The 19873-nt window shown below is 37.7% G+C and overlaps 1 protein-coding gene across 1 annotated transcript; it reads right to left on the reverse strand.

Moving 5' to 3' along the window:
• Positions 1 to 319: 319 nt before the first annotated feature.
• LOC121316209 (leucine-rich repeat and fibronectin type-III domain-containing protein 2) lies at positions 320 to 17204 on the reverse strand. The gene is made up of 2 exons (XM_041251110.1): positions 15816 to 17204; positions 320 to 2494 (listed from the first exon to the last, which is right to left on the reverse strand). The coding sequence occupies exons 1-2, from the start codon at positions 17189 to 17191 to the stop codon at positions 1570 to 1572; spliced, it is 2301 nt and encodes a 766-aa protein (XP_041107044.1). The 5' UTR covers positions 17192 to 17204; the 3' UTR covers positions 320 to 1569.
• Between the last annotated feature and the right edge of the window lie 2669 nt (positions 17205 to 19873).

The raw sequence follows: 19873 nt of genomic DNA on the forward strand, positions 1-19873 counted from the left end.
TCTTCATGTTTATCGTTTAGTAGCAAAAGAAAGTTTTAACCACAGAAACTTTTTCCTACAACTAAAGGTGAGAAATGTGACTGCAGAATCAAACACACGTTCATGTAACAATAAGATATAGTACCCCACCCACCTCCCCACACACACACAAACAGAAAGAAATAGTAGTGTACAGTTTCTCATCATACTTAATTATTGTACAACATATGGAATATACAGAACATTACAGTCAGAAACCCATAAATAAATAAATACATAATAAAAGTAAATTGAACGAAATGTAACTAATTCGGAGAAACATAGAGGCTATCGTTAAGAATGTTGATTGAAGGTATCTGAAGAACATTTGTGCTTCATGGGAGAAATACAGATTTGTAAAAAAAAAAAAAAAATAAGAACAGTCGAGTTAAGAAAAAGGTTTTAATCAAATTAGCTGATAACTGAAAACATATTAACTTGGTCTCAGTTTCATAGTTTTTTTTTTTTTTTTTTGTTGTTTAAAACAGATATCTCACAAGTGTTTGTTTTATTGTAGATATACTCCATATGTCTTACCATGTCCTTGAACCATGACTTATACTTTTCTCATGCTGTTCTGCAAGGATCTTAATAAAAAAAAATAACACATAAATAAATAAATAAATATTCAAGTGTCTAACTGAATTTTGGTTGATGGAGGAATTTACAAAGGATGCATATTCCAGAAACCACTGGTGGAGATTTTGGTTGGCTCAGAATGCATTTCAAATTCATCTGAATACCTTTGGGATTAGGGGAGGGCGTCGTCATGTTCAACATTCCAGCAGGTGTTTGTTTTTTAGAAAGAACACAATAAGGAAAGGATGAGAGTACCCACAACTTTAGATCAACATTAATGGTCTTTAAAGGGGCAGGTAGGCATCCACAATTGTTTTTTCATTCTTCATGCAAGTGCAGTAAGGGAAATTCACATCTCCAGATCTTAACCAGATACTTTGCAGCCACCACTCTCAATGGACCTTATTAACAGGAAAGCATGACTTGGAAATCAATTTCAACTTAGTTTCTTTTTGCAGGCAAAAATATATCTTTTATTTATACTACACATACAGTAACGATTTGCCTTAATTTGCCTTAACTGAATCCCGATCTGCATCAGATTTCATTTTAGGATTTTCTTTGTTGCAATCCAAGTTTATTGGTAGGATCATTCCATTCTATTCTCGTTCTTAAACAACGCTTCTCAAAATCAGCCCTTGACCCAAAATGTGACTTCTCTGAAGATAGATTTACATTAGCACATAATTTTTTTTTGTGCAGGCATTTCATAAACATACAACCGGCTAACAATGTTTGGTCACCCTACAATCCTTGGTATTATACAAAATCCATCTTTATGCTTTCCAAGTTGAGAGCTTGATTCATCCTGTGCAAGGCCTCCTGGAAGTCAATGCATTGTGATTAAAAATAATTCTAAAGGAACGCAGGTCAACAGGTGTCACACACTGATGGTCTTCATGCACTACAGGTGTAGGATGTCAAGGTGTCCCACTTTTTATTTTCTCTTATTGAAGACCCAGTGACTGAACATTAGACAGTGCTTTCCAAGACCCATTCAGAGCTCCCGGAGTTCACTTTGCTCTCTGCCAGGTCACCCTCATCATATTGCAGGAGCATCCCATTGACCGAGAGGCTCCTCTTAGTCCAGATGTTTGTGATCTTTTTGGGATAGCTGCAGCACTGGGTGGTGACAAAGTTCCCCATGTCAAAGGAGTGGCTCCGCTTGGGCTTGCTCTCCAAAGGTAATGTGAGAAAGCTTCTGAGCTTGGTCTCCCCACGGCCCAGTAGGGGCTCCTTGTCAGACTGCGGTGCAAGAATGGAGTTCCTGGTATTGGTCGGAACATCCTCTCGCCTCTGACCCCTCAGTTCCAGAGAGGTGAAGGCCCCCAAAAGGTGGTCCAAGTTGTGCCGGGACCTGGAAACTGGTGTCCACTTGTTGGACAGGGTGCTCCTGTCACTGTGGAGGCTGTAATCGTCACAGTCTCTACTGACCAGAGAGCTAGAGGATGAGGACAAGCTGCTCTGCAAAGAGCCACAGTTAAATTCCATTAGCTCATCTCGCACTACCACTTTGGGCTTCACTTGAGGCAACACCCCATTTTGGACAGTATGACCCCCATTAGTCTGCGAGTAAGTATTACTGACATCTGGTAACTTCCCAGAATTGCCGCTGCTGGTTGCCTTATACCGGACCATCAGGATGACGATGAAGACAAGCAGGGTGGCCACGATAATCCCTCCAATGATCAGGATCATGGTTCCGCCCAGGAACTGGCTGTGTAGAGACTGGCACTGTGGGTAGTCCTCACTGGTAATGAATGTGGCACACCCCACCACGTTGGTGGCTGTGAGAGTGGTGGCTGTGTCATCCCATATGGCCAGGACACACAAGTCATACTGAACTCCAGACACCAGATTGTTCACAAGGAAGGCTTTGCTTGCAGTCGGAATCATCCTTTTAAAAAAACCCAAAAAAAACAACAACAACAAACAGTGGTTAGCAGGCATATCAAACAAATACTATTTTTGTTGAATATGGTTGATAATAATAATAGCACACTAAATGAGTGGGCATATATTAATCAGCATGCATGTTTGTCAAATTTAGCAAGCATTTGTTTTACACTGCAAGTGTGTTACCAGAAAGCACAAAGGCCATCACAATTGTAAATGCCTGATTTCACAGAATCCCTTCACAACCCTCTTCAGTTTTCGGCTACTTACTGGCCAAGCAATCAGATACCAGCAAAATATAGTCCTTGGGCCTCATTTACGAAAGGGCACTAAATGTAGCTGTAATGTGCACATTAAGTAGTGAGCCTAACGTGCATTATAAATCTAAATGTACTGTCCCATTTACTACAGAGAAAGCATTAATTAACATGCACACTATCTGGCTAATTTACATGTCACAGCGTGCACACTACACATATTGGGAGTACTAATTTTATGTGCATGATAATTTCCAAGACTTTCCCGTGACCACCATGATATAAAAAACCCCAGCAGTCCAGGCATATCTTTTAGTCAGGGCTTATTGTGAAAGGTGGAGGTGGCTTACATTGACTGAAAATGAGCGATCAACAGACACAGCCCTCTGCAGGGGACAGGCAGAGGCAACGCAAACTAAAACTGCACGCAGAGGAGTTAAAAATTCTAGTGGAGGAGGTTTATTTAAATTATAATACCTTGTTTTATTGTGTTTTATTTAACCACTCTACTATTTGTAGCAATGTAAAGAACTACTAAATACAATCTAGGAAATTATAACCATAATTCATGTTTTTTCACTCTTAATATAACCTGTTATTTACAGGTCATTTTCACTGCTCTATATGAAAACTTTAATGCAAGTAATGCTTCCATGATGCCAGCGGTTGATATCAGTGGTTAAAGCCTGGTTTCCGAACAAACTAATTACCGCTCACTTTAAGGTGCACACTACGATTATCACCCTTTAGTAAATACGGTGTGAATAAAGTTCCTCTCATTATTCAGAGCGTGGTGCCTCATTTAAGTACCATACAAATCACATATGTATTCTGATTACCATAGTGTGGCACAAATAAAATCAGACTGTGTGCCATAATATGCTCAGTATTTAGTGCGATAATGAATACAATTGCAATAGTAAATAGAAAAAGCATGAACGTACTGCACATTAATTGCAATTATGGAGAACTATAATGTTTAATGCCCTTTTGTAAATGGGGCCCCTTGACTGCTAAAGCATATAACAATCTCATAAAAAAATATGCATTAGTACAAGGGAAGGAAATAAGAAGACTGTGTATATTATACGCTGTGATTAAGGTGATTGTCGTTCACTTCTACTCTTTATGTACTCTAAGTCTCAAACGTCCAGTTTTGAAAGAAACACGTTACAGTGAGCATGTATTTTTGTTTTTATATATAACATTTGGTATCTGGTTTGCCAGTCTTGCACTTGCTTGTTACCACCCATTCAATGGCTTATTTCCTATAATTAGCCAACCACTTGCTTTCCCTATTGACTGACATTCTTTCAGCCAGTAACAATCTTTAAACTAGAAAGCACAACTGAGGCGCAACATATACAATATCCCATAGAGAATAATGTATTTCAGAACGGAGGATCTGCATTTAAAAGACGATTTAATGAGGCGTGATAAATGTGCCCGGAGACCTTGTCCGTGAGTGCTCGACAGTTATACCTGGCTAGGAAACACGAATGATATCATACATTCTAGTGCTGCAGATAGGAAGTGGCACTCAGGGCCACCTCCCCCGCATAGGGCCGCCAAACCATGAATGGATAAAATAATAATGAATGATTAATGCAATAAACCGCAGTGGTGCACTGCCACCTACCCCCCAAAAATATAGAAAAACATCAATGAAAGTGAAGCAGCTGAGACACGGCCCGCCCCCCAGATCATGACTGCACTGAGGGAAAGAGCCCAGGCTCTCCAGCAGAGTTAAATACGAACTGCTCAGTGCTCAGGTAATGAAAACCCCCCTACTCACATTATTTAAAATTTTTTGTTGGTAGGGGGATACCTCAGGGAATCCATGGCTGAGGGTAGCCCTTCCTCCAGGCTCTGAAACGGTCGTCTCCCGCTTCGGCCTCACTGCGCGTGACTGAGAGGCCAAAACAAAAGAAGCAACACGAGTGAAAGCCACACGGAGCCTTATGGCGCTTGGTGATGACATGTTGGTTAGGTGCAGATTCTCCTTTCCAGAAAAGCAACCAAGTTTTCAAAGAAACATGCACACTGTTAAGCTATATGGAATACTTTTGTAATTATGTTAGCTACAATTACTTTAGTATTTCTGTTTTCAGATGATTCTGAAATAGACTAGTGAAGGATAATTTCAAATGGCCAACTTTTTAAAAGCATCACCTACCTATGTGTACCCAAGTATTTATAAAGTTTTTCTTCTGTTTTGCCAGTTTAATGCCATCCACTTGTTTCTTTTGTTCTGCTTAGCAGTCAGAAAACTCTTGCCAAAAAAAAAAAAATCTCTACAAAGTTCTAGCTAAGCATTAAAAAAAAGCAATCCTATTATGTTTTTTGTTATTTTTTTATTAAAACTTGGAGATAGCTGGTTCATTGAGATGTAACAATTACCATATCACTGAGCTACAATAAAAACACTATCAGTTACAGTTGAGGAGACCAAGCAATGCTTCCAAGGCAAACATCTGGCATGCCAATAATTAATGTATCCTCATCTGGAAAACCTGCCAAACTATTTCAAACCGATTAATACCTCAAAGAAAGGAACTGATTTAAATCAACACTAGTTTAATAGATATAGGATCATATTGTAATGGTGACAAAACAAATGAGAAGAGAAACCAATAACAAAGAAAATATTCTCTTGTATTAGTGCTGTACCATTGGGATGTGCCTATGCTGGCCCTGTGGGCACAAAGTGAATAAACTACACTAATTGAATAGGGCATGTAAATATATATATATATATATATATATATATATATATATATATATATATATATATATATATATATATATTCATATTGTGAAAGTATGCTTTATGGCATTGATATAATTTTTTACATGGCTCCGTAAAGTTACAAGAAAAGCTGAATCAATTATTAAATTTTATGTTTTCCTTTATCAGCATGTTTTATAAGCAATCTATATCAATTTACACTAACCACCATACTTAAAATTACTTTCTGCACTTATACTTGGGAGACACTTATATCTTAATGGAATCGAAATAATACAGCCTAAGCACAACAATACCAGTGTCTGAAAAAAACATTGTTATGTTAATGTTTTAACATAGAACAGGTTTGGTGTTTAGTGTGTAAATATTACAATCTCTCATTTTGTAAATGGATGTTCTTGGTCTTGAAACTCCTGAACCATCATTCTCTTTCCATTATGATTTATTAGACCTAAACACTATTTAAAGCTGTACAAATGTATCTCCTGGTCTGTTGACCCTTTCTGTACAATATATAAAACCATGCTATCGAACATCAGGTTTAATTGTGGGTTCTGTAGGGTCAATAAAAGGATGTTAGGTTTTTGATCCTACAGCATTCATCGCTGTTCTACAAAGTTCAATATAATTCAACCTCTGTTGACACCCTGTCCTTTGGAATAATTATAATTAAACCTCTGCATTGAGAAGCACATGATCATAGTACAAGAAGCTTCCAGCTATGTATGATAGGCAGCATCTGTAACATGGTAGCTTACATCACTGAAAACAACATGGTATAGCGCGATGGCAACAGAATATTGTCACTTTCTGATTTTTCTTAATTGCTCTTAAGACAAAGTATACGGGAAAGTAAGAGAAAAGTTCCCTTCCAAATTTTACCTTAATTTCCCCATACTTTCTTTCCCCAGGGATCTTTAAGGAGCATTTATCATTGTATTCAACCCCCTGTTCTTGGACATTCTTGTGATTTAGGGGCCTTGTTAAGGGGTAAAGAAACTCTGCAGTACTTTATTAAGCTGGTCTACATATGAGTGATCAGTTGTGCAACTTAGTCGCAGGTAACCAAGTCGCTTATATGTGAACGTCAACCAGTCGCTTGAAGTAGAGCCGGGCTCTACTTTCCAAGCAAACTCCTGAGCGACTTCTGTAGACATAGGCAATCATGTGGCAATTCGCGATCTCTGATTGGTTCTTATAATGCTGATTGCACGGCTTGCATATCCTGTCATAAAGAAGCGCTAATTTTAAAAATAAAAAAATAAAAAAATTAAATACATTTTTAAAAAAAGCCTTTACATGGCTTTGTTTTTTCTTTAGGGAATATGGCATTTAAAATAACAACAGTTGAAAAAACAATAACAGCCAATTGTTCCTCGTTAATTACTGGACATATGACGACCTGACCAAAAAGTGTCACCTCAGTTGAGAAAAATTAAATAAAATAAACACAATTATAAACTTGTGGACACAGGATAAAAAAAAAAAACAAAAAAAAAATGTGTGTTGAGACAACAGTCTGTTTTCAAAAACGACAAGTCCCGGAGCTATACGGGGCCATAAAATGGGCCGTTCTGTGAGAAGAAGTTAAAAGACAAGTCGGATGGGCTTCGCGACACTGAAAGTGCAGCGACTAGCCTGACAATGCGATAATTTGCATTTGTTGAAATTCAAAATTAACAATATGAGATGTTGTGTTACAAAAAGCAAAAGAGAAAGGTACGTTTTACTTATAATTCTGTTCAAGTGTTTAAGATGTGTTCTGGGAACTTGTCAGTAAAAGTGCTTAGTTTATAACATCTATCATGTCACAGCCACTAAGCAAATAGCAAAATACTAGCCAGGGCCGTGTCATCACCAAGGCAACCCGGGCAAGCACCCGGGGCCCGGACGCCAGAGGGGGGCCCACACATACACACAGAAATAAAATTGGAAATACTGTTTGAGTAAATGTACTATCTCTGTGTCAGCTATCCTACTCCAGCAGCCTTAGGACTAGTTTTGTTTTCACTCAACTAAACTGTATTTGTGCAGTGCAGTGAAACTTTTCAGCTCTCCCCCCTTTTACTTTGAAATATATATATAATTTAGTGGCCTAGTGTATAGACTTTTTTTTTTTTCATTTTTTAAATCAGACAGCCAGACATGTCTGGTTTAGTGATGGACTACCGATTATGAAAAACTTTTTGATAGAAAAATATTTTATTTGGAGGTGAAGGTGGGAGGCACTGGAGGTCCACCGCATGGATATTAAAGCAACCCTGATAATAGCCAGTGCCATATTAACTAATTAAGAAGTTACTGCGTCGAAGAGGGGAAGGAAAAGCTAAACTTGCACCACCACTAGATTGTATTCTCTTTTTGAGCTTGTACAACGCTAAAAAGACACTTGCTATTATACTCAGGGCTTAAATTCAGCCGGAGCTATCTGGAGCTGAGCTCTGATAAATATTTCCACATCTTGACTTCAGCCTTAGGCTGTTCTATAGTAAAAACAGTATATGGAGAGCAGCATAAAAACAAAAATGCCACTTCTGTATCTGTATGTGTGCGTCTGTCTTTCCTTTCCCTGGTTTTTGCTAGTGTAGTGCTGAGTGTATGTGTGTGTGTATCATGTGCAACTGTAAACAAGTTAACTACTGTGTAAACTTGACACAATGCATTCGCTTTGTTTCTGTGATTTAAATAAGTCTGTACTGTTGGCAGACCTGAAATAAGATATTGGTTTGGTTGCCAGAGAATGTACAAGCTAGTTTTAAACATTATAATGAAGGGAAGTACCTGACGATTTAGAACACTGTCAGCACTAGTTTATGAAAAGCTTTTTATTTATTTTTTTATAGTAATTTGTGAATCTAAAACTGAGAATGCAACGCCTGTCTTTTTATAGCAATGTAATTTACTTAATGTGTTGGGAATTGCACCTGTGGTTGATTTACACATCTGTATTATTTGAATTTTGAGTTTTACTTAAGTGTACTTGTATGTAACTTCCTAGTTGGTGACTGAAACAGAAAAACAAAACGAGTAAGAAATGCAAGGTAGTCATCACTCTTTTTTCTAGTAACCACTGCAACAATGAGCGTCTGTTTTCTGTTTTAAGTTTGGTTAAAACCTATTTACGAACTTCCATGACCAAGTCTAGTCTGAGTGATCTGCTTGTCATGGCAACTGAAAAATCATTGGTAAAAAAAGCCCCCAAAAAAACAACTTGATTTTGATGTCCTGGTATCCTGATATCTTTGCAAAAATGACGCCTAGACGATACCCACTGCTTCACTAGATTTATTCATGCAATGCCAGAGGTTGTTTTTTTTGTTTGCTGCAGAGTTTTATTAGTATGGATGAGGGCCGCTAAATGCATTCTTTGCCCCCAACCCTAACCCTAACCCTAACCCCCCCTCAAGCTCTTGAAGAAGTGACGCCCCTGCTGTGACGCTGTTGTCTCTGCCTCTTTTCTCTGTAGTAACTCAGGATAAACTTACAGAGTGCCAGCCCAGAAAGCAACAAGGGCACAGAATTGCAGGGTAAGGTTCATAGTGCACAGCTTCATTGTGATTAGTTGCATGCAGGCTGGCTGGTGATTGCTTTGGTTTTACTGTTTTACATTGTTTTAACTTTAGTTAGTGTTATAACAATAATACTTGCAGTATAACATATACATGTCAATTGAAAACATTTAATTAACATGTATGTATTTATGATGGTTAATTTCTTGTAAAGAATAATGTAAACTGAACTCAGTTTCTAGAATCTTTCAAATAACAAAGTGCTTTAAGTACACTTTCAGATTTTATAATATACTGTAAATGTATTTTTTTAATAAAACAAAAGTATTTCTCATGAAAGCAAATGACTGCATAGGAATATAGTCATTTCCAATCAATATTCTGTGCAACAATAGGACCAGGCTTGAAAAGATTGTTTAAGAATGCAATTTATATATATATATATATATATATATATATATATATATATATATACACACACACACACACACACACACACACACACACACACACACACACACACACACACACACACACACACACACCACATTACTTCAAATTAGATATTAGCTTTTTGATAGACGCTGCCCTCGAATAAATGCCGCTCTCAATAAAGAAGCGTAAAGGTATTTTTTTTTTCTACCCCTGTTCAAAAAATAAAGAAACACGCAACTCTGGCTATGTGCATGTGACACCCCCAAAGAGGCTGCAGCCTCAATCCACCATGTAATACAAACTAACGTACACACACCTTAGTAAGCACGTTTTATTTTATGGTACAGTCCTGACAGACAGCCCAAGACAAACTACCTACAGCACAGCAGTCCCTTGTGTCCCTTTTTCCCAACAGGGGATAAACACAACAGGGGATAAAACAAGGGTTGTCTGTTTACCTCATCGTCAGCTTGGGTGGTGAAAACTTAAACTCAGAGGAACTTGGAGCTTTTCTGGTCACTGTAAGCGCTATTTGAAAGCTGGCTGAAGATATCTTCTTGTAGGGGGTTTAGTTGTTTTGTTTTTTATTCAATTGGAATTTTACTCAGACCTGTACAATTTATATATTAAAAAACAAACAAACAAAAAAAATAAATAAACTTGATACTGAGAAGATTTAGTTTTGGTTTCTCGTACAGAGAAATTACAAACAAACAGGTAAATTACAGTGAGAAAAAAAAAAAAAACGAGTAGGATATATTTTAGTTTTAACAGAAATCATACCGATATTCAGAGGTAATATTTTTCGTAAGAAAAACAACTGCATCACACTCAACTACCGTTCTCTCTCATCTTCTTGTCCCACCCCTTAGCAACCAATACACACTTCCTGTTCTCCACTGACCTCCCAACTTCCATCTAATAGGCTCTCTTCCAGGAAGGTTCTCTGTGAACCAGAGGGAACCCCCAGCCAAACCTATCCGAACACATCTTCTTTTTCCCGTTCTTTATCACTCTAGGTTCCCCTTGGGGGAAGTAACAATTCCTTCACCGATCTCCCTAAGCGTAGGTGACCCTTGTAAGTCGAGGAGACTTCTCTTCGATCTATCCACTATTTTTTCCTTTCCTCTTGGGGGAAGTAAAATTTGCGTTCCCAGCCTCCGCGAGGACGGCTCTCTGTGAGCCAAGGGGAAATCCTGTGCTCTTTCTAAAGTCACAAGCACATAATTCCTATTTCAAGTTTTACTCCACGCAGCCCTTGCACTCTGTAAATTACACATTGCACTACATCCTAGAATACTGTCTTCAACAGATCAATTTTTGGTATACCATAAGATTTAAAGTTTCAGACTAACAAACATAACTTACTGAGTGCTATTTCATTTAAGTTAGCAGAAGGAAAATGTAATGTATTGCATGCTGTTTTATTTTAGTTAGATGAAGAAAAAGTATGATATAGATATTAATTTTGTACTCCCTGTGCCAGCACATTTAAAGAAATTAGCACATTGCACTATCGCTAGTTTCAGATGTGTTTTTTTATGTGTCATATGCACTACCCTAATATTGGGACAGGTGAATCAATGCGGAATGAGTGTGGGTAAAATGGTAAAGTATAATTTACACAGAAAACCCTAGATCAGAGGTTTTCAACCGTGGGTACATGTACCCCTGGAGGTAAACAGTGGGTACATGTACCCCTGGGGGTACTTCTAAGGTTTATAGGGGTGTGACAAAGTGCCCGCCCCTGTGTGAATTTTGTGTTGTGTTGTGTTTTAATGTTGGTGTATAGTCATTGGTACATGGGATATAAACAGGTTTGTGTAACATGAGTATTTAAAATGTATATTTGTATTTAGGCACAAGGACTGCACAGCACTTCATGTGCAAGTAAAATGTAATAATATGCGAGCACGGGGAATTGCACTTTATTAATTCACGTGCAGTTGTACCGCGACTCCAATTGAATGATTGATTAGCAGCCAAGTCTCGGTACAGCTGCATAAAAGCAGCATGTTTTCACATACTCAGGGTTGTGTGTCCGGTGAGTGGAGAATGGGATTGGAGACGGAGGTAATAAGAATAGGAAGAATAATAATAATCGTTAAATCAGCTCACCGTGTTTGTCTGTATAGTCCGTTTTGTTTGTCTCTTTTGTTTTGGCGAATGTGCTGTGTCCTGTGTTTTTGTTTGTTACAACCTTTTTACTTACTGTTCTGTTAACTCATTAAATGCTGAGCGAAAACATTCACTCAGCTCCACCAAACTCCACCTATCTCTGTCATTTATTTCCTGTGTCTGGTCTGACGTCACCCACTCTGGCCATCTTTGTGACAACAGGGTACACAGGATAACTCAGAAATGCACAAATAAAAATGAAAGTAAAAGAAAATAATTTTCTTGAATTGATTTTTTAAATGTATTATATATTATCTCTAAACCATACATATTTCATTTTTGGTAAGTAGCTCAAAGTGAACGGCAGATGAAAAAAAGCAAAACCCCACAGAATCTATCATGTCTGTATGTTCCTCTTTCCCTCTGTATGCATGCGTGATTTCAATTGAGTGGATTTCCACACTGACATCTATTATTAGGGTGGGTGAAGCAGGAGAGCGCGCTGTGCAGCTCATGAACTTTGCTGTTGTATAACTGAAGACTAATTATTCTAAACATTGTGTAGTCATTTAGCAGACACTTTTATTCAAAGTGACTTAGAAACTTGGGAATGAACCTTCTGATAACAAGCCTCTTTCTTTAACCACTGGATCACCGAGGAATCACAATCTTTCTGCATTTTTTAAAAGTATAAATACTCCTATAAACATAAATAATAATCATAATACTCATGCTTTAACAGTTTTTTGTTTTATTTATTAGGCACAGCTGCATTTTAGTAACAGCAATAGTGGCTGGTTGAATTTGTTTTCAGGGTTTGATGAAAAGGATACATTTCTTTCTTGCAGAAGAAAAGCAAAGAAAGAAAAGTGTCTACAGAAAGTGTAAAGTTATACCGAATCCCTTTGGATAATTTTTATGTGGCTTCAATAAAAAGGTTTATCATAGTCTTGAAGTTAATGTTTTTGCTGCTTTAAACATTTTAAATGGTACATATAATTATGCTGAGATGGGAAGTAAATGGTAGCATGATAAACATTTACGGTGCAAACTATTTTGTATTATTTATACTAACTTTGCCAAATAGAAAGCAAATACAGGTGTTTACAAAAATATTCCCAAATGCTATCTTTTAGTTCTGTGCATTCAAATATGTGTAATTAAATGCTTTAAGAATTAAGCCTACTGTTTGGTATTCTGTCCTAACCCAGCAGTTTGTCATTCCAACTGTTGTGACGTAAATTATTTATTAAATAAACAGGGAAAAAAAGAAATGTGTTAATCAGAATATTCTCCCCTTTATTGCAACTGTTATACCATTTAGTAGAATGAAAATTGTAAAGGGGTACTTGAACTGAAACCTCCAGACAGAAGGAGTACAGTTTCAAAAAAAGGTTGAAAACCCTTGTCCTAGGGCTATCTTTGTTGTCAGATTTCATTTTACAGGCAGATCATTCTGAGGGAAGCTCATCTTGTCAATTTACTTTGACAATAAAGCAAAAGTGCATTTCCCATGGATGGAGCTGACCGCAGTTGGTTTTAACTGTCTTTTTTTTTCTCCAGGTATTACAAACTTTACAAATGCCATCTTTAAAAAGGGACAGCTGCATTTTGTATGACTTGACCAAAAAGTTAATGAGCAAAAAACTGTAATTAGAGTATTACATCATCACAATAGAACAAACTAATTATGGCTGCTGGTGTTAAAAATGAGATAAAATCAGTCTCCTTTCACAGAGCTAAGTGATCCTTTGGGTTTTGTCATCTCTGTGCAAAAACTTTCTGAACCTGGGTAGTTGAAGGAGGTAGTTATTACAAACAATGAAATATAATTTAAAAAGAAAAAAAGAAAATCTGTGACCTTGCACAGACATATCTTCAGTTATTCTCCAGACCTCTCGCTTTCCACCTCTTCCACTTGTCTCCCTGTTTTTTTTTCCTATTGTAGGTTTTCATTTCAAGCAGACATGTCTACATTTGATTCGTGCCACCTATTTGTTTGTGCTCTTTCTATCCTGAATCCATCTGTCTGGCTTTAGTCTGCCTTGAATCTTATTTTGTGCAGAATACAGTACAGTATATTCTTAGCCACATACTATTATCTCTCTCTCTCTCTCTCTCTCTCTCTCTCTCTCTGCCCTTTTCCTTTTCCCATTTCCTCTGCTATTATGATTCCCCTCCTCCATCCCCATTACCTTTTTGCTTTCATGCTTCTCCTCTCCCATTTCATTCCTTTCTATATTTCAAAACATGTTCTCCAGACTATGTTGAAATACCTTGTATAATATTATAAGCACAAAATACTGAACTTATCAATAGTAACAGTATGGTGCTGTAGAATGATATTGGTATCTTCTTATGCACTCTTTGGTATGTAATATACACATGTATGTTTTTTTTCAAGACATACAGATAATATAGTGCACTTCAGATTTTCTTTTTACCTATATTATTTTTTTTTTCTTTCCTTTCAGTCGAGCCATGTTTCTGTCTCCCTTGTGCCCTCTCCCTCCACTTTTGTTCCATCCGCCCCCTATTTACAAATCTTCATTTGTCAAATGTTCCTACAAATTAAAAAGCATTCGTAACTTCTGGAAGTCCTAAGGTTCTAATGGTAATTGCAATCAGTATTTTTTTTTTCTTTTCAGAAAAACATTTTCAGTGAATTTAACCATTAAACTGAGTCCTGAAAACTAATGCATCTCATCTCCAAAATGTGAATCTTGGAGGCATTTTTCTGCTTCGAATTTGCTTTTTAATATAGCATTTAACAATGATATTACTGCAGTCATGGAAAGTTAATGACATATCTACAGTATTAATTGATTTATATAATTTAACAGGCATTTAATAAATCTCAATACGAGGCAGTTGTTAACAGACTCCAAACTTTGTAATATGTCCCTAATAAAAGATAACTGACATTTGTTCACAACTGAACAAATTCATTAACAGGCACTTATTCACATAATTTTAAATTAATGCTATTTTGGGATCAGGACAAATGTAGCATGTGAACACAGTAAATTAGAAGCAATCTGATGTTTGAGGACTGGAGGAAGGTCATCTGTTTGACTAATCAGACTGTATTGCACAGACCACTGTTGCGGCAGAAATTAGGATGAAATATGAATCAAATCTGTACAGTAAAAAAAAAAAAAAAACTCAGTAATGTAAAGCTATACCATGAGTTAACTGCATGCATTTATTGTTTTTTTTTGTTTGTTTGTTTTTTTTTAACTGCTTTTAATTTGTGTAATTAATTACAATGCGAGTGCCTCATTGGTTAGTTTTCAATTTCCGTTGTGGTTGCCATTGTATTCCATTGTATAGTAATGATCCTATTAATACAAACTGTTTGTGGTCTGCAGAATTTCGAGAGTTGTGTAAAAAACTAGTGCCCACATAGGGTTTGGAATACAAATCCTGCACACCTCTACAACTCTACAAAATTATGTGGTAAGTGCAGTTGCTGAGAATCTATAAGGGAAGGAACTACCCAATTTAAGATCACTTTTAAGATATTTTTGTGATATCTGCAGGTTGCATTATGGAGGATAAATTCCTACCCATTTCTACGAGGATATAGCATGTAAGTTACTTTACACTACAGACTACTCGCTTTGTTCCTACTGCAAAAAAGGGGTCTGTATGAAAGCTGAATGCAGATTTTGATGAGAAGATGGAAACCCACCCCAGTCTCATTCCAAATCCTTTGTATAGACTGTCAGAAAGATGGTTATTAAAATGGATTTCTACAGTGTGGAGGATCAGATTGTACACACAGGGCTTTTTTTTCTTAATATGGTGCAAAGGTAGGAAATTATTTGCCTGCACCTATCCATCTCTGTATTTTAAATTGTAAACTTAGCCATTTATCATATTAAGTTTAGCTCTGTGGCTGTCTGTCTCACAAGTGGTATAATTTAAAATAATAATTAGAAATATGTAAATAGACAAAATGGACGAGCAAATGCATATTAGGATAGTTACTGGACTGTATTACTTGAATGATTTGCTGAAAAACGATCCTCCGATCTGTTTCCTCAGGTACTCTACTGCAATCCATCTTTCTACTCCCTAGTAAGACAGTGCAGTTATGCTATTATGCAGCCTGGGCTCTATAAACGGAAGCCCTCGTTATTTGCACTCACTAAGCATTCTAAAATGAATCAATTCTCTTAAACTATAGGAGCTGCATTCTGTTGTATTACATCGAATTGTTTATCAAGACAGCTGACTATGCCAAATTACCTGTAAATTAAGACTTCATCATCAGAGCAATTGTATTGGATCTGGTACATTTTAACCTTGGGTGCTGCTTTGCTGACTGACCACTTGACCAAGGCGGAGACTGACGTCACCTCTGACACGGACACCACCCTCTCTGGGGGGCTCTTGTCCTCCCCCTTGTTGGTCTTGGCTGAGCTGGTGATGTCCGAGAGCCTGGACTTGGGCTGTGAGGTTCGGCCAGTACCATTGCTGAGGTGGGGTAGCTGGATGATGGAAAGCTCAATGAAGGCAGTGGACTCCCCAGCGGCATTGGCAGCGATGCAAGTGAAGGTGCCGTAGTCCTTGGAGGTGGTGATCATGATGTCCAAAGTGCCGTTGTCATAGACTGTTGCCCTGGAGGAGTTTCCAATGAGCCTGTCATCGGGAGCCACCCAGTGGATGACTGGTGATGGATCTCCTATGGCTTTGCACTTGAGGCTTGCTGTCTGGCCTTCCAGCACCAGGAGCTTGTGGGTGTGCTGGGTGATCAGGGGCGGCTCACACACAAACTCCTCCTCTTTCACATACCAGAAGTACCGACCCTTGAGGCTTGGAGGGGAAGCACAGGTTTCCATATCATCCTCACGGTCCAGTCTCCTGAGCCACAGGAGCTCACAGTTGCAGTGTAAAGGGTTCCCCCCGATGCTGAGAGTCAAGAGAGGGGCATAAGGGGTTGTCAGCACCATGTTGTTCTGTGAGCGGGCAAAGATGGGATCAGGGGGCAGCTTCTGCAGCCGGTTGGAGGTCAGGTCCAACCTGGCCAGCTTTTGGAGGTCAGTGAAGGTACCCTCTGCTATGTAATCAATAAGGTTGTGGTCCAAGCTGAGCTGATGCAGGTTGACCATCTTGCGGATGGATTCCCACGGGACACCCTGGAGGTTGTTGTACGAGAGGTCTAGATCCTCTAGGGTCAACAGGCAGTCCTCAAAGGATTCATCTGAGATGCGGCTCAGTTGGTTGTTGTTGAGAATCAGGTGCTGCAGGTTGAAGAGTCCCCTCAAGGCATCGGCCCCTATCTCTGTTAGCCGGTTGGTGTCCATGTGAAGGGATCGCAGGGTCTCAAGGTCGACGAAGGAGAAGGGCTGGATGGAGCTGATTGTGTTCCGGGACAATGTCAGATCTACCAGCCCTGTCATGTTAGCAAAGTCCTGCTGGGTGATTCTGATGATGTAGTTGCCACCCAAACGGAGCTCCACAGTCCTGCGGTCGATGTCCAGAGGCACAAACAGGAGGCCCTTCGAAGGACAGAGTGTGCCTAGAGACTCAGACAGGTTCTGGCAGACACAGTATTTAGGACATGCGTGGACCATCATCGCTGCTGTTCCAAGAATCAGGAGGCTGCAGAGCACTTTGTCCATGGTAGATCATGCACTGGGACCTGCCATGGAAAAAAAAAAAAGAAACATGAATACTCATCACTCTTTGGCAATTTCTACTTCAATAACATTGACAACAGCAATTTTGCTTAAACTATAAGATATATACAGTCAACCCTCTTTATACCGCCAGGTAAGGGCCAAGGGCAAAAAAGGGCAACAAGCCAGGGTGACATATAGTGAGGGTCAACCAAAAAAAAAAAAGAAAAATACACAAAACCTTCTATATTTGTAATAAATTCAAACATTTTATTTTTTTTAGTTATACAATTACAGTATCTCCAGGCCATTTTAATAAAACATTAATCTTTTTTAAAACTCCAGTACTAGTTCTTAACACAACAGTAGGTCTACTAGTGTCATTTTATCATATTTTCCCATCTGTATGAAACGTACATGGTTATTTTAGAGGAACAGTGCACACTTTAAGAAAATAATAAGAAAAAAATAAACACTCCTTTAGTTTCAAATCACCCAAACAACAATTCCATAAAAAAGCTTATGTTTGTTTTACTGTACTGCTGAATACTGTCCCCTATTTCACTTGCACTTAAGCTCAAGAGCATTCTTTTTTAAGCTGTTACAAAAAACGTTGAATATGTACAGGCAAACTCTTTTTTTAAAAGAAAATTCTTGCAGATTTTTTTCTTTTGCTCTGGTGTTAAATGTAGGGTCGACTCGCCACGCTGTACTTTCTGTTTTACTTTGGGAACGGGAGTGCTGATGACACCGGTATGAACGTTCAGTTAACAACAACTTAGGAAAGCGAGTCAAAGGTTAACTGCATAACTTTGTTGTTTTAATTGGCCATGATTATTTCGCTGTTGCTACAATGAGGAAAACTACAATGCTTATATTTACATTTGCTTGGTTTAGGAAGTTGGTTGGTAGCAGACAGAGGGCTGGCGATATAAAGGGGGGCGTTATAATGCAAGACAACTGTGTGCGCGCATATATATATATATATATATATATATATATATATATATATATATATATATATATATATATATATATATATAGTATATATTAGTCAGGGCACATTGGGCAGGGTTTATGAAAGTGCGTAACATACTTTCACGCAATGTGAAAATTACTGGTACATGATTTAATGATAATTGCAATTACTGTGCATGTTAATGATTTCCGTATTTACTATTGCAATTGTATGTATTATCGTGGAATAGTGGCCATATTATGGTGCAGACTAATTTTATTATGCCACACTATGGTAATCAAAATGAATATGTGATTTGTATGGTAATGTATGATAATGTGTTTAAATGAGCATCCAGCTCAGAATACTGAGGTGAGCTGTATTCACAAGATATTTACTAAAGGACATTAATTTTAGTGCGTGCATTAAAATTATAATTTATTAGTGCGTATGGAATTCAGCCTTTAATCACTGATAGATGCTATATTTCTGGCCTGAAAACTAGTGATGTGCAGTTCGATTCTTCACTCTGTACTCGAATACGGAACTGTGCATGTAAATTAATGCGTTCTCTGTTAGTACATGGGGCAGTAAATTTAGATTGATCACGCACGTTAGGCTCACTATTTTATGTGTGCACTAACTCCAAATTTAGTGCCCTTTCGCAAATGAGGCCCATTGAGTGTTAATTGGATGTTAATTCAATGTGAGGCTGCAAGACTAATGTTTCCATTATTCTTGGGATATGTGACCATTCTTTAATAATTACCACCTCTAAATACTTGATGGAAGTCAAACAGAATCAATTGTTTTGACTATAGTGACAGAAACTGACTGTATATATATATATATATATATATATATATATATATATATATATATATATATATATATATATATATATATATATATACATGTCTATTTTATATTCATATCTTGCATTTTGCACAATATAAAGAGAAATGAAATGTCTGCATTTTTGAGCTGTGTTATTTATCCACAAAAGAATCACTATCAGGCTCTCAGTTGTCAAAATGAAAAATAACAAGACATGAAAAATAACCAAGGCACATATATGATATTCATGAGCTTGTTGCTGACATGGAACACATATTTCCAAATGTTTGAGGGCCTAGTTTTGAAATTTGGCAAATACAACATCCATATTAGAACTACTAATTTACAACAAGATGTACAGTACACTATGCTCAGTAGGCACCAGAATAAAATGCACAGCAGGTGTGAGGCAAGTTGCTTTAACCAAGGGGTTTACAGAGCAGTGGCTGTATTCCTGAGAAGTTAGCAGAGATATCATATTGTAATATTGTTGTGGGCCATCAAGGTATATTACCTGACAACAGGTATTTTGTTCAAGAGGAATCATTGAAAATATTGAGAAAAACTTCTACACTAAACGTTGTTCCAAGAATTTATTTTGTTAAAGTCCATGTACTGTGAGTTGATTAACTTATTTCAACCGATGTATGATTATTCATATTTAACTGTGGTAAACGTGCCAAAATATTTATGAAAAAAAGGTATTCTGGACTGTATTCTAGTCCTACTCTAGGCCTCAGGGGTGACCATTGATTTGGGCACTGTAATGAAATTGATCCCTGCAGGGCCCCAGTCTGGCTGCTATTCTGTGAGCTTGCTCTCTTTTAGCTTGTCTAGACTTATCAGGCTGACCAATATAATGTGAGCGCTGCCTGCAAAGTGTATAGTAT

Source organism: Polyodon spathula, chromosome 5, assembly GCF_017654505.1.
Source record: "Polyodon spathula isolate WHYD16114869_AA chromosome 5, ASM1765450v1, whole genome shotgun sequence".
Classification (NCBI taxonomy): Eukaryota; Metazoa; Chordata; class Actinopteri; order Acipenseriformes; family Polyodontidae; genus Polyodon; species Polyodon spathula.

Coding starts and splice junctions, on each gene's coding strand:
- LOC121316209 (XM_041251110.1), bottom strand. CDS start 17,191: ATGGACAAAGTGCTCTGCAGCCTCCTGATTCTTGGAACAGCAGCGATG. Junction 2,495..15,815: donor GATGAAGTCTTAATTTACAG/GTAATTTGGCAT, acceptor TTTTTTTAAAAG/GATGATTCCGACTGCAAGCA.